Here is a 15,254-nt window from a genome sequence, read left to right on the forward strand (position 1 = left end):
AAACAACTGGAGCAGGTAAGAGGGAAGAGGCTTTGAAGCGCTGGTCTACTAATTGTTTTCTGTCCCTGGGGAGGCGGGATACCCTCCGGGTGGTGCTGTTGTGGAGGCGTGGGGAAAGTACATTTCTTCTGGGAGGACATTCTGTCCCCTGTGAGAACGTGGTGGAATGCCCCTCTCCAGCTGGCTCCAATGCCACTATTGTTCCATTCCACGGCTCCCTTAGAAGACGCTGTGTCACAGATGAGGTAAAGGAGTAAACACCACACCGACAACCAGGGAAAAGCCACTAGGCCTTAACGCTAGGGGAGGGAAATGGTCACCACCTAAACAACCCTACTCCTGGCCCTGACTCCTAACCCTATGGAGACCCCTAGAAGGTAGAAATGCCCATACATAGGAACCTGGAAGCCCTGGAGACCCTGAGGAGCCCTAAAGATATTGGCAGGGCTGCGACAACCCATTCTTTCCAAGATGAAGGAACAAGAGTCTCCGAGGCCTAGTAACCACAACCAAGGGGAAAAGACAAAATACAAATAAGCGAGAGACTTAGCTTCTGTTGTAGAAGGATGAGCAGGAACTCAGGGAGAACCACACTCCAGCTCTTTCCAAAACCAAATAAAGCAATCTACCTCATAGTCAGAAGGGTGGGGTCAGACTATAAAGGGTAGAAGTAATGACCACTGAGCAACAGCTGAGACAAGGGAAGTGGCCATTAACCCTAGCCACACTGAATCAAGAGAAATCAAGGAGGCTGTTAGATTCCTCCACGCTTAGCCAGTCTCCTTGATCTCCTGACATCAGTCACCTGAGGGACTGTGACATGGTGGCAGAGACAGGGCAAACTTACCAGCCCTAATACACATCACTACTTGTAGCAAAACGAGCCTTTCCTCTAGCATGCTATCTACAATAGAGGTACAAGCGCAGCTGAAAAACTTCATGTATGTAGAGAAACTAGAGGCTAAGGGCAAAAAACTAAGACTAAAAGCTTCTTCCAATGCTGGAGGAAGTTTATTAGAACAGCATTGTCTCAGGAGGAAATAAATACATTAATGTATCCATGTACAAACTCAATCTGGTACCACACAGAGGTCTTGAAAGGAATATTGGGACCCTTGAAACAAATCACAGGTGACAGAGGGAGCGGGAGGCGCTAAAGGGGTAAAAAGCTAACCATACCATATAATCAATACGGTATCTCAATTCATGGACTTCTATGATCTCAGATGTAGCTGCCTGTCTGGTATGTTAATGTATGGAGTTTATTTTCACCCTTGCATGTATGGTGTGCATGACACGCTTAGATGAAAATGTGTTACATTTATGAGAAATAAAAAAAATAAAAAATTATTGCTTTTCTAAAGAAACATTTCCAAAATTCTTAACATGAAAATGGCTTTTCCCCTGTGTGAGTTTGTTGATGTTTAACAAGTTGTGGTTTCCAAGTAAAACATTTCCCACATTCTGGACATGAAAATGGCTTATCTCCCGTGTGAATTCTTCGATGTGCAACAAGTGTCGTTTTCTGTGCAAAACATTTCCCACATTCCGGACATGAAAATGGCTTCTCTCCTGTGTGAATTCTCTTATGTGCAACAAGTGCTGTTTTGTGTGTAAAACATTTCCCACATTCTGGACATGAAAATGGCGTCTCCCCCGTGTGAATTCTCTGATGTTTAACAAGTTGTGATTTCCAAGTAAAACTTTTCCCACATTCTTGGCATGAAAATGGTGTCTCCCCTGTGTGAATTCGTTGATGGTCAACAAGTTGTGATTTCCAAGCAAAACATTTCCCACATTCTGAACATGAAATTGTCTTCTTCCCTGTGTATGTTCTTTGATGTTTAACATCCCTTCTGTGACTTTTATTCTGCTTTACAGTCTGTGATGAATCAGGAGATAGAAGATGTTTAAATGGATCAAACAAGCAAACTTGACTATGCAGAGCTGAGGGTATATCCGAGATAATGGCATGCTCTTCATTTGTGTCTTGTACGAGAGCATGACCAATTGCTTTAAAAGATGAAGATAGCAGATGTTCCTCTGAGCTCCTGGTACAGTCCCCTGCTGAAAAGAAACAAAACTTTAAATACTATAACCTTGAAAATTAAATACTGTAAATTGTTTCATGGTGCTAAACATATAAAAAGGGATGAAACAACAACGAGTACAATAAGCATGAACAAGATAAGTTACATACTGGTACAAGGAAAGAGAGAACCCTGGATGTTTTAGAAAATTTTTATATTAAGAATTTCATACAAATTGCAAGGTTCTGTGTGTAGCAAAATGCTGGCTGAACCTGCCTACCCTTTAATGAAGGGGTACACAACCTGTCATCCTAGGGCCACATGTGGCCCTTAATATCATTCTGTGTGATCCCCAACCATCTGGTAACAGACATGTATGTCTATGTCTTGTGGCTCTTCACGTGCATTTTCATGTATTCTCCCATTAGATGGGAATCCTGGAGGTGTAACCAGACATTCATAGTATATACTGTATGTAGAATACGCCATAAATACAGTATTTCAGTTGGTAATACCTTTTTAACTTTTATTTTTGGCCCCTGGACAGTGTTGCACCCAACCAGAAAAAGTTGTACACCCCTGCTTTAATGTGTAGAAGGAACCGGCAGTTAGATTTTGTCACTTTCAAATATTTGTTCTTGGGGAGATAAGTTGCCTTTAGAGATGTCTCCCCATTCAGAAAATATACAGTTTGGCCGAGCCAATGGGACATATGTATGGAAAGGATACTAGAAGCTGTCAGCCAAATGAACTTTCAGAAGTATATGGTCAGCTTAGAGGGAATGCGTCATCGGAAAAGACCTATTATTTAAATTACATTCTTAGGTTTAACATATTTTTTGTAGAATTTTTGGTCAGATTTTGTTTTTTTTATCATTTTTCCATAAAATTATACATACCGTAATCCTACAATTTTCACGCTGACCGCTAAGAGTAAAATATGTTAAGACTTCCTGTCTTTTGAGAGCAGCTACATGGACCATAGACACAATGGACAGGATTCATTGACTTGAGAGTTTTCTAGGCATGCTCTGTGACCTGTGCAGAGGTCATAAGGGAGCTGATAAACCTATTGTGAGTGGTGGATCCTGAGTTGCCTATTGTCACGATCCCTACTCAATAGGTCACGTCACTGGGGTGAATTTTACTAGTGAGCTCATCAAGTTACCACAGAAATTCCCACCCACCTATTCTAGATGACGGAATTATGCTAACTTACTCCCCTAGATTCTAACACCCCAATATTTTCTATCACAATAGCTGCCACAACCTATACTATAAGGCAATAGGGGCCTATACTCAGATATTCTCTCAACCCAAATTTAACACAGTAACACAGGTTATCTATATGGGACCTAAAATCCTCTGAAACACTACTGGTAACGTTATTCCCTCCGAAAGAGCAAGTTCAATAAGACCACAAGGAAGGGACTTATTAATGTTTAAATTTAATACACAATAGTGCAGTGCAATACAAAAAGAAAGTGTCACATACTAGATAAAAACAAAAAATACATACAATAACAATGCAGTGAACAGATAAAATAAATGGGATAAAATATAGAATATTGGCTTACTGAGATGCAGCAGTTATATTCCGGCTGTGGGGACAGCTGAAGATATGGGCAGTCACTCCAAACGATGTGGATCCCCAAAATGGCTGACAATTACCTGTTCCCAAACACCCATTTTTATCCCCCCTCAGCTGAGGGGTGGGCTGTGAGGGAACCTCCCTCCTTTCGGTCCGGCCTTCTAGGACGTCTAAAATTATTCAGGTTTCTGCCCCACCTTCCCAGAAGACTGACTGAGGTGGCAATATGAATCACGGCGATTCCTCGCTGTATGACAGGGACTGCGGGTACAGGTATGACCCCATAATCTGAGTCGCTTTGTCCCGGTTATACAGACACCAAATATGATTGAGTTATGATTTCCAGAAGGCCAGATCCTGAATACCGAGAAATGCCTCCTGTCCAGTATGGTGCGCATAGACTCTGCCCGAAGCCCATGTCAGGCTGAACACAATTATTAGGGTTCTGAGGCTGCGGGTGCCATGAGGTCGGAGTTATGGCTTCTGATATTATTTCATTCATCTACTGAATGGCTTAGACCACCCACAGGTCTAGCAACCAACATGTCTAGGGTGGCTGTGCATTTTAAGTATCCCCCTCCCAGGATGTCTAAATGGTTTTCAATTAGCAGGCCTGTGCTAAATGGGGGCTTCCTCTGATAATGTGGAGTTTCTCACCTAGTCTTCAGACAGGCTGGCATCGAGAGGCACTATTTGCATTTGCTTAATAGATCAATTAGCCACTGCTATATAATCAGCTATTGATAATGCAAGTCTAGGAGAATATGAGGTCTATCTATCTATCTGTCTATTTACCTTGGATTTCGTTACACCTATGCAGGGGTGTTACTAGTCAACTACTGAAAATAACAGAAAATCATGACCCTAGTGGCTAGTGTGAAAATTGCAGGATAAGGGTTCATGCACACGACTGTATGTGTTATGCAGTGCGCAGATCTGCAAAACATGGATACTGGCCGGGTGCATGCTGCCATTTTATTTTTCTCTTCAATAGAAAAGCCCTATCCTTGTCCATAAAACGGACAAGAATAGGACATGTTCTATCTTTCTTGCAGAGCCGAGGAACGTACTGATGCAGACAGCACATGGTGTGCTGTCCTCATTTTATTCAGATCGAATGCAGACCAAACATACGGTCGTGTGCATGAGCCCTTATATACATTTTTGTTTTTTAAACATAGATAGTGACATGGGGAAAAAAAACACCAACAATTAAAAAAAATAATAATAATATTTCCAAAGTTGAGGGAACTTTTTGAAATTAGTTTTGTGTCCGATTTGTTGAATTAAAAAAAAAAAAATTTGCTGTCCAAATCGATTCTACACGAATCTGCTTCTTTTGGTATATATGATACTCTATGATTTTTTTCTATTTATTTTTTATCTCTTTTTTTCGTTTTGCCCTCCCCGCCTATATGGGGAGTGACACTGACACAAATAGCTATGAGTAAACACATGGTTGATTGTGCTAAACAGAGTGTTGGAAAACATCCTGTTCGGTCACGTGTTTTGCATTTTCATATTACAAACTTTCCAAAAATTGTCCCTTATTAGGGGCAGATGGTGTTTAAACACACAGCGTTATGGGGGAAAAAAAATGCCTACCCCTTTATGTAAAGATTCAAATGATCACAGCACTCATCTATCACTGGTTTTCACAGGGTGCACGTCTGGGTTGGTTCCCAACTCCACCTCAAGAACGACTTTGTCTTTATATATACAAATAGACAGCACTCCAAAGTTGAAAGTGAAGTCATTAATCATTTTATTCAGCCGGACATAATTTCAGGCAACGTTTCGGGCTATATGTAGCCCTTCATCAGGCCCGGTATGAGGAGCTTAAAGGGGTATTCTCATCTTAATGATCACTGTTAAATCTGTTAATGATTTGACAGTGATCATTTTTCTAAATACATTTTATTACCTAATTCCCACCCTTTTTTAGAAAATAAGTCCCCTCTTACCTGATGTTGTCTTTGGTCTCCCCTGGTTACGGCCACCTCTCCTGTCAAATCCCGCCGGGCCGCGCTTGCGCAGAAGACTGAAGATTTTCTCCCGGCCGGGCCGCGCAGTGTCCTGAATGCGCACGCCGCCGGGCATGCGCCATGATGACTTCTTCCTGGCCAGTATAGTACAGAGCCGCGAACGCACACGCCGGTTCTGTACTATACAGGCCAGGAATAAGTAACCATGGCGCATGCGCGGCGGCGTGCACGTTCAGGACATTGTGCGGCCCGGTCGGGAGAAAATCTTCAGTCTTCTGTGCAAGCGCGGCCCGGCCGGGAGAAGAATCCAGGAAGTGAATGTCGCGCCTAGGAAGGTAAGTATGAAAAGGGAAGATGAGAATACCCCTTTAAGCATGGAAGCCGGCATGTACACATGCATGTTTCGAAAATGAAAAACAGAAGCTTGTTCTGCACAAGCTTCCAAAAATGATTTGTTAAGGGGGCAGAATGTCTGTATTTATACATGCACAAGTGCTAATTGTCAGAAAAAATAACCCTTTTAATAGGGAGCAGCAGCAGTACAGCATGGATGTGAAAAGGGTAGGATAATAGTTGCATATAGCTGCAATAGTAGCGGTAGCAGCTGAGCATGGAACAGACAAGGCAGTGTGTGCAGCTGTGTACCAGTAACAGCAATGGAAGTGGCAGTAGGGGAATCAGCAGCTTTGGTAGCAGCAGTCATACAGTGCTGAGCATAATGGTAGGCAGACTACAGCAGTGGCATGATGAAAGCAGCTACAGAAGCCATACAGTATGGAGCATAATGGTAGGCAGGCAGACAGCAACAGTGGCATGATGGCTGCAGCAGAAGCCATATGATATGGAACATGGTGGTAGGCAGACAGTGGAAGTAGCATGATGGTGGCAGCAGAAGTCATATCGTATGGAACAAAATGGTAGGCAGGCAAACAGCAGCAGTGACATAATGGGGCACCATTAGCAAGGCCACATCTATTCATTGTTCTCAGCTGGAGGTCTGTGAAAATCCTCACAGATCCATGCCTCATTCAATCTGACAAAAGTGATGTTTTGTACACAGGCATAGGAGAACTTTGGGTGTCATGATGCGCTGAAACTTCTCTCTGATATCAAACTGGATTCTAGACAAAACAGTACAGAGACAGCATACTATGCCAGTTCCAGTCACTGTTCCAATTTGCCTGCCCAGAATTTCATGGGGTCAGGGAACATGGTATGCGCTGGAGAAAGGCCAGAGTCCAGGTTGGACTAAGTCTGTGTGTTCAGGCAGTACATCTCAGATTTGCACCAGACTGGCACGTGTAAAAACTGCTCAATCATGTTCATAATACTGAACTAGCCGCTGCGGCATCTGTTGCATGTGGCAGTGGAGAAGGTGGGAGGTGGATGCCTCTGTGGGGGGGAGTAGAGGAACCTCCTGGTCAGACATGCGGGCAGTAGGCATCTGCTCAATGAAAGCAAGCTTCATACACACTGTATCCTAGTAATAAAGCAATTTGACCTCCATTTTGGCAACAGGAAAACATTACCTCATTTTGCTTTGATATCAAAGGTCTAAAAGCATAGCTATCACTGCAGTAACCATCAGATTGCTTGATGGATAAGATATGCCTGTCATTACATAAGCAAGAAAGCATACAGCTTGCCATTCTCGGTAGCGTGCCAAAGGACCCAGTTCTTTGTAGCTCCGTCCCCCAGTGAAATGTTTTGTCATCATTGTCAGCCGCATACCCCTACGCAAGCAACTCCTCATCCTCCACTGGACTTTCTCCAGTTACATGGTCAGCCAACAAAATGCATAAGCTATTCTTCTGCTGCCTTGCGGTAAAAAAACTTTAACCAATTGAGCCATGAAAGACTTGTACTGTCCCTGCCCGTAACAGCTGCTCAGATGTCCACGGTGGTGTGCACCTTGCCACACAGCAAGCATTACAAGGAGCAACCAATGTTCTCTGCCACATGATAGTACAAGGCAGGGATTAACTTTTTGGAGAAATAATGCTGGCTAGGTATCTTCCAGAGAGGCTGAGCACATGCCATCAGCTCCCTAACGGCATTAAGTGGTATGGCAGCGACTGCACCGCCAGTAACTTGACCAAGCATTTAAGCACCAGTGGATTGCTGGGAGTGTAAACTCCATTATTGATAGCGGACAACATAGCGGAGTAGAAGTAGTCTGAGCAGAAGCAGTAACTGACGATGATGCCAAGAACACTGTACTGCACATGGATGCAGCCTGGCCACTGAAAAGGAGATTGGGAGATGGAGGACACTCTTGTTGCACTAGTTTGTGGCCACTTTATGTGCAGCCATAGAGACATGGTGCCTATGTTTGTCTTTGAAGGCCCATGGCTTATTTTAATCCTACAGATGTGTTTTTCTTTCAGCACTGTCAAGAAAAACTGAAATGAGACATACTCACACTGAAATAGCAGCAGCCAATCTTTGATTCGGTCTGGCAAGTTTTGATCTTGCACCCACAGAATCAGTGGCATCACCAATTTCCGAGTGACCAAAATAGAAGCAAATCTTCGCCTCTCAGTTTTTTGGGAGGTTCTGGCTGTACGTTGCCTCTACTCTTAATTGCTGCTGCCACCACCCTCCTCCTTTGATCTTAGCTCCTCCTCAGGACCCTGATCCAACCTCGATGTCATGTCCAACACACAATCATCATCTTTAACCTCCACGTCCCTTTTATCAGACTGTGATATGTTATTGTGGGCTTTTTGGCTCCCCTTCCGATTCCCTTCTCCCAAGAGCCACTGTCGGTACCATTGCCCTTACTGCCACCTCCGTGGCTACAAGTGCTACTACTATCACTACAGCTATGCATGGAATGCCCCGGCTCCGCCTGAACCATCTCCTCATGGCAGTCCAAACGCTGACTGTTCTCACACAAGTCATCAACAAGGAGACTATCATGGGGTTTTGTTGCGTCTTCGTGGAAAAAAAGATGGCACCCCACTAGGTGTGGCCAGTGCAGACAGAGAGGATGCAACTGAATGGCTTCTCGAGAGTTGCAAGGAGTAGGAGAAGGAAAAATATGGTGTACCCCATGGCATGGTGTCAGACTCAAAGCTGACATCCAAATCATCTGGCTGTGACTGAGAGGAGGAGTGAGCCATGCACATGCACAATTTCATCCTCTTTGCCTTGAATAATAAAGTTCACCTATCAGAAGCAAGGGTGAACTGTGGCCTTCTACTAATACTGGCCAAATAGCTGGTGCTGCTACTACCCACATTGTGACTCTCGGATGACAAGGCCTGTGTCTTTCGTTTTCCATAGTTCTGTTTTCTAGACATTTATTATGAGGCCTATAAATGAAAAGTCAGTTTCCGATAAAAAAAAAATTCATGGGTATGGTACACAGATTATTATACTGTACTAGCAAAATTGCAAGTGTTTTCTTCTTTTTCTTTGCAAATTTTGCAGTAAATGTGTTTGACCCACCAGGTCTATTGCAGTAATGCATTCACTAACAAAGATTTAACAATGCAATTTTTGCAGTAGAAAGTCTTTGAACTTCATGTTCAATACCACGGGTATAAAAATTGTGTTTTTGCTATAATGTAATGCATTTAATAACATGGGTATAACGCACTGAAATGGTTTTTAGAAGAAAATTAATAAATTAGCACTTCCTCGGCAGAATACTATTGAGGTGCTGGAAATAAGCCTATGAACTGTAGAAATTTGAGGATTTTTTAAAAGCTGCCTGTTGATATATAGAAAAAAAATATATATTTTTCTCAAAAGGGGTTTTGTAATGTGGAACTAAATGCCAGCCAGCAGCTGTATTAAACACACAACTGAGTGACCAGCACTAATTATATCCCCTTAGTCTTTCCATATAACGTCCCTATCGCACTACATTAGTAGCTTGTGTCTGTAATAGCTTTTTGTCACACACTGCCACATAACACCCTTCCAGGTCACAAACTGAAGACAGAATGGCGATTCTTCTGTCTCAGCATAAGTAGCTGCCTGCTCCCTGATTGGCTGATCCAGTCTGTCTGTCAGCCTTTGAGCCAAATAGAACAATCCCCCCACCACCACCTTCCTACCAGGGTCATATCATCCTCCATCTTCTTCATCCCACCAAGGTTTTCCCCGCTAATATTCCTAGAAAAACTGTGCCGATCGCCGTTTTTTTACATGATTTGTCCGAAACAAGTCAAAGATCTTCAGACTTGTTTGGCAGATAAATTTTTTGGCATTCATAACAAATCCAATCAGTACAGAATCGATTCACTCATCTCTAAGTAGGTTGTTTTCTGATAACACATTCCTTTTAAGACAGTGATGGCAAAACAGATCACAATCTAATAATAGACCTCACAACAAGGACCAGTAGATCATTATTACTGTTCATTGAAGTGAGCTTTGGATCATAGACCCATCTCCATACAGCATTCAAATGTATGGGCTTCGCAGAGGCGAGACTTCGTTGAATAACTTCAGACTTTGATTATTCAACTTGAAAACCATTTTAAAACTGGGATCCAAAGTCGGATTCGTTAACCAGGTACCAGCCGGTATCGAAGCCGACTTTGGATCCCAGTTTTAAAATGGCTTTCAAGTTGAATAATGAAAGTCTGAAGTATTGAATATAGAGACGGGTCTCTACAGCATTCAAACTAATCGACTTCGGATCTATGATCCGAAGCTCACTTCACTCAACACTAATCATGGTGTTAGGCCACCAGACTTTTCTCTTGCAGTTTTCCACTTCTGCATTGAAGCCAACATCTTCATAGGGTCATGTTCTCTTCACCGAAGGGTCACGTGACCAAACATCCTGCTGTATATACACAATGCCATAACAACACGCAGCCTGGACACTAGGTGGCAGGATAGCAGTGGACATAAGTCATAAAGATCTCAGGCTCTACTGAATGGATGCACATTACAATAAAACAAACTTATTATATAGCACTGAGGCAGATAATAGGCGACAATTTAAAGGCACAGTAATAAACCATAGAAATAACTGTTAAGCACATTTTTAGAAAGGTCGGTGGGGCCTATACTCACCTCCCAAGTCTAATAAGACCAAATAGTTCCTTAGTTCCAAAATTAGGCAAATGCTTTTCCCTCATCAGTACTGACAGCAGATAAATAAATCTGCCTTATTCACAGAGGTGTATTTTACTTTAACTGCATGTGTTTTCACCTGTAACAGTCTGATAGTTTTATACATATTTATCATCTATTTTAGTGGTTTCTACTCACCTGGGTGGTTATCTGTAGTAATTTCTTCCTTACACTGGTCATCGCCCCTCACATATGTCTCTGTAGTAATTTCTTCCTTACACTGGTCATCGCCCCTCACATATGTCTCTGTAGTAATTTCTTCCTTACACTGGTCATCGCCCCTCACATATGTCTCTGTAGTAATTTCTTCCTTACACGGGTCATCACCCCTCACATATGTCTCTGTAGAATTATTATTGCTCAGATCTTTATCCAGATTCAAAAGCTGCAAAACAAACATTATAATTATCAGAGTCAATCATACAAATAACTTAAAATTTCCAACAAGAATATAGAGGATCATTAATTATCATGAGAACCAAAAATAACAGCACTATTTATCTTATGGCTGTAAATCTCCGAAAGCAGAACATAGATATTAGATGATGGCTCAATGAACATGCGTCAGGTTGATTCAGTGGAGGAAGTTGGCCTTCAGTGATGTTTGTCTTAGGAAAAAGGAGGAAAAGATAGAAATTAATCCATCCAGTTGGTTTCTTATTCCCGTTGCCAGTATCCATAACCAGAACATCGAAAGCGGTTCCAGGCAGCTTTATTCCCATCATCTCACCACTTTTCATTAAACATATATAAAACATACAATAATATGGGATGAAACAAGACTGAACACAAGGACTTCACAGCCTTCTACAGACCATAGAAGAATATCTACCTGATGATCCTGTGGAAGAAGAGGACTGGGACATCTCTCTGGTGTTCTTCTCTTACTGGATCTTCCTGTAGGAGACACATACAGTGACTGAATTCATTCTTTACATACAGATAATTAAGGACGGGTGTATTCAGTCCTGTCTATTACCTGGTGATGTGAGGGTCTGGTGGTCCTCCATCATGACATCCTCGTACAGATCCTTGTGTCCTTCTACATACTCCCACTCCTCCATGGAGAAATAGACAGTGACATCCTGACACCTTATAGGAACCTGACAACACAATGATACAGTCATCACCCAGACCCCTCCAGTGCTGTTACTGTATAATGTCCCAGCATTCCCAGCAGTGTCACCTCTCCAGTCAGCAGCTCCATCATCTTGTGGGTGAGTTCTAGGATCTTCTGTTCATTGATTTCCTTATTTATCAGGGAGTGAGGTGGAGGCCCCGTGATTGGGCTCAAGGTTCTTCCCCATCCTTCAGACACAGGGGCCTGACAGCGCTCACTAGAGATCTTCTTCACCACTGTGTAATCCTGGATATGGGGAAATAGATTAATAAATATCAATACTGACATTTCCAGCGTCCATCACCTCTCCAGTCATATCATCTGTTATTGCCATAGATAAGACTGATGTAATGTGACATCATCAGAATCTCTCACCTCTCCAGTCATATCATCTGTTATTACCATAGATACGAATGATGTAAATTGACATCATCAGAATCTCTCACCTCTCCAGTCATATCATCTGTTATTGCCATAGATAAGACTGATGTAATGTGACATCAACAGAATCTCTCACCTCTCCGGTCATATCATCTGTTATTACCATAGATAAGAATGATGTAATGTGACATCATCAGAATCTCTCACCTCTCCAGTCATATCATCTGTTATTACCATAGATAAGAATGATGTAATGTGACATCATCAGAATCTCTCACCTCTCCAGTCATATCATCTGTTATTACCATAGATAAGAATGATGTAATGTGACATCATCAGAATCTCTCACCTATCCAGTCATATCATCTGTTATTACCATAGATAAGAATGATGTAATGTGACATCATCAGAATCTCTCACCTCTCCAGTCATATCATCTGTTATTACCATAGATAAGAATGATGTAATGTGACATCATCAGAACCTCTCACCTCTCCAGTCATATCATCTGTTATTACCATAGATAAGAATGATATAATGTGACATCATCAGAATCTCTCACCTCTCCAGTCATATCATCTGTTATTACCATAGATAAGAATGATGCAATGTGACATCATCAGAATCTCTCACCTCTCCAGTAAGTTGGAAGAGAATCTCTAGGGTGAGATTTAATATCCTCTCTGCCATCTTGTCTCTGTCCCTATCCATGATGGGTCAATCAGGAAAATTCTGTTTAGTGGAAGATATTAACTGAGATGATTCTATATTGTAGGAACCTAAATGGAAAGAGGAAGAAACAATGTAAAAAAACAGACATAATCCCATGTAAAAATACATGAATTAGTTAATAAAGGGAAACATTTGAGGAGATATTACAGTGTAGATGTTGTAGCTTCTCTCCTCCTCGCACCTCCACATCAGCAAGGACAGGAGGGCTTCCTCACCTCCCAGGGACAGCAAACATGGATGTCAGCAATCAAAAGCCCTTCCCCTACACCTGATCCCATTATTTCCTGCCACTTAGGATACTGAGGGTTTCAGGCAGCAGCAGTGTCTCCCCTCATCGTTTTGGATGTCCTCCGAGAAGGCAGCCCTGTGATGTGGTGCAGATATTGGAAAGTTCAGTTGTGATGGGATCAGGCCATGTCCACAGCTTCTGCAAACTGAGAATCCCTATCGACAAAGGATTCTTTTTACTCCTGGTTTCCATCTCATTTCCGGTTCCGGTTATGACGTGTGACGCTTCATGTGTCTACGTCAGACTCCTGCTGACAGCGCCATCCTAAAGGTTCAGTTTCTTTCTTCTTCTGCATTGATACGTCAGACGTATGCCAGTTTGGTGGCAGATCCATACTGTGTACTGTTTGCATCCTGTGCTGCATCATGTCGGACCCTGGTGACCCCTTTAAGGCCGCTACTTAAGTCTGCACATCCAATCAGAGCCCAGTATGCTCCTTGTCTATCCCCCCCTTGCCCAGTACCATCCATGGCAGTATTATGCTGTGGCGGTGTTTAACTGTGGCTGAGACGGGGAGAATGGTCAGGGTTGAGGGAAAGCTGAATGGAGCAAAGTACAGAGATCTGAGAATCTCTGTACTTTGTAAAATTCTTTTTCAAATCTACTGCAATATTGGAGGACCACATCACGGAAGGAGAGCACCCACAAGGAAGGGGGGGAATAGAGTAAGAGCATACTGGGCTCTGATTGGATGTGAAGACTTGTGTGGAGGCCTTAACGGGGTCACCAGGGTCTGACATGATGCCGCACAGGATGCAAACAGTGCACAGTATGGATCTGCCACCAAACTGGCATACGTCCCAGGGATGGAATCCTCTGCCTCCCTCTGACGTAGACACATGAAGTGTCACACGTCATAATGGAACCGGAAATGAGGTGGAAACAAGGAGTAGAAGGAATCCTTTATCAGTAGGGATTCTCAGTTCAAAGGGTTGAGCCATCTCGCCAGGATACGCCATCAGTGTCACACTGGAGAAGAACCCACCTCGGGGACACGCTCCCATCTCCAGAACAGAGAATAAGAAGCGATATAAGCAGCTGTGCATGTGCGGGAGTCTCGTGTGTCGAACCCCACCGATCAGATACTGACAACCTACTCTGAGGATAGGTGATCAGTAAAAATATCTCAGAAAATCCTTTAAAAAAACGATTCAATAAATTCCCATCATTTTGCAAAAGCGTGTAATAAAAATGGACATGTCTACCTGGTGTCATCGTCGTAGTACTGGACCATGTATCATGATATTTAACTCCTTCCTATCACAGCCAATTCTTATTTTTTTTCCTCCTGCCTTCCAAGAGCCATAATGTTTTTATTTTCCATCAGCGCAGCCATACAGAGGATTGTTTTTCACTAAACGAGTTGTTCCTATTCGTGGCAGCATTCATTGTTCAATGTAATGTATGGTGAAAAGTGAACAAATTATATGTGGACTGGAAAAGCACAATACTGACCTCCGGGCGATCCCCTCCATCACCTTGTACCCCAATCCTTACATGACTGTGAGCAGACACCTCCTTCTGCAGAGCAGCCCTGTGGTTGTTCTGTGCTTACAGGACCTGTGAAGATGTCACAGTCATGTGATCAGTCACATGTGTGGGAGGGGTCAGGAACCACATGACCAGATATTTATCTGTAGATTCTGAAGCCTAGTGAGTCAAAAGGACCTTGTGTGATGTCATGACCATGTGATCTTGTGTGGGCGGAGTCAAGCCTTCAGCTGTGCTCTTTGAGGAGATTCAGATTCTTCTCGACAATAAGAAGCGCGTCATCCTGAGGTGATAGAGACGTGTGCGCCGCCTGAGACATACACATCTCTACTGCTCCACACTCGCGGCACCTTTTCTTCAAGCCAAACCCGAACACTTTAGCACCTCGCGGCCGATATGTTTCGGCGGACGATATATTGGTGCATCGTAGCCGATACCATTTTTTTGGTATAGAATACGAGCACCAGTATTTTTTTTTCCGGGTACTCGCTGATACTGGTGCTTTTGTACCATTCACACGTCCGTAAGTGTTTTGCAG

At 42.9% G+C, this 15,254-nt stretch overlaps 1 protein-coding gene across 1 annotated transcript; it reads right to left on the reverse strand.

Moving 5' to 3' along the window:
- Positions 1–611: 611 nt before the first annotated feature.
- LOC120992121 (oocyte zinc finger protein XlCOF7.1-like) lies at positions 612–14,473 on the reverse strand. Its single transcript, XM_040420896.1, has 8 exons — positions 14,211–14,473; positions 13,152–13,300; positions 12,838–12,983; positions 11,890–12,069; positions 11,683–11,806; positions 11,536–11,600; positions 10,842–11,088; positions 612–2,067 (listed from the first exon to the last, which is right to left on the reverse strand). The coding sequence occupies exons 3-8, from the start codon at positions 12,913–12,915 to the stop codon at positions 1,382–1,384; spliced, it is 1,380 nt and encodes a 459-aa protein (XP_040276830.1). The 5' UTR covers positions 12,916–12,983; positions 13,152–13,300; positions 14,211–14,473; the 3' UTR covers positions 612–1,381.
- Between the last annotated feature and the right edge of the window lie 781 nt (positions 14,474–15,254).

This window comes from Bufo bufo, chromosome 2 (assembly GCF_905171765.1).
Source record: "Bufo bufo chromosome 2, aBufBuf1.1, whole genome shotgun sequence".
Taxonomy (NCBI): Eukaryota; Metazoa; Chordata; class Amphibia; order Anura; family Bufonidae; genus Bufo; species Bufo bufo.

What these genes read in the sequence shown, in the direction of transcription:
- LOC120992121 (XM_040420896.1), bottom strand. Translation starts at nt 12,915, where the DNA reads ATGGATAGGGACAGAGACAAGATGGCAGAGAGGATATTAAATCTCACC. An exon ending in CCAGACCCTCACATCACCAG is followed by an intron (nt 11,601 to 11,682) that starts GTAATAGACAGG and finishes TGTCTCCTACAG; the next exon opens with GAAGATCCAGTAAGAGAAGA. An exon ending in TACTACAGATAACCACCCAG is followed by an intron (nt 2,068 to 10,841) that starts GTGAGTAGAAAC and finishes GTTTCTTTTCAG; the next exon opens with CAGGGGACTGTACCAGGAGC.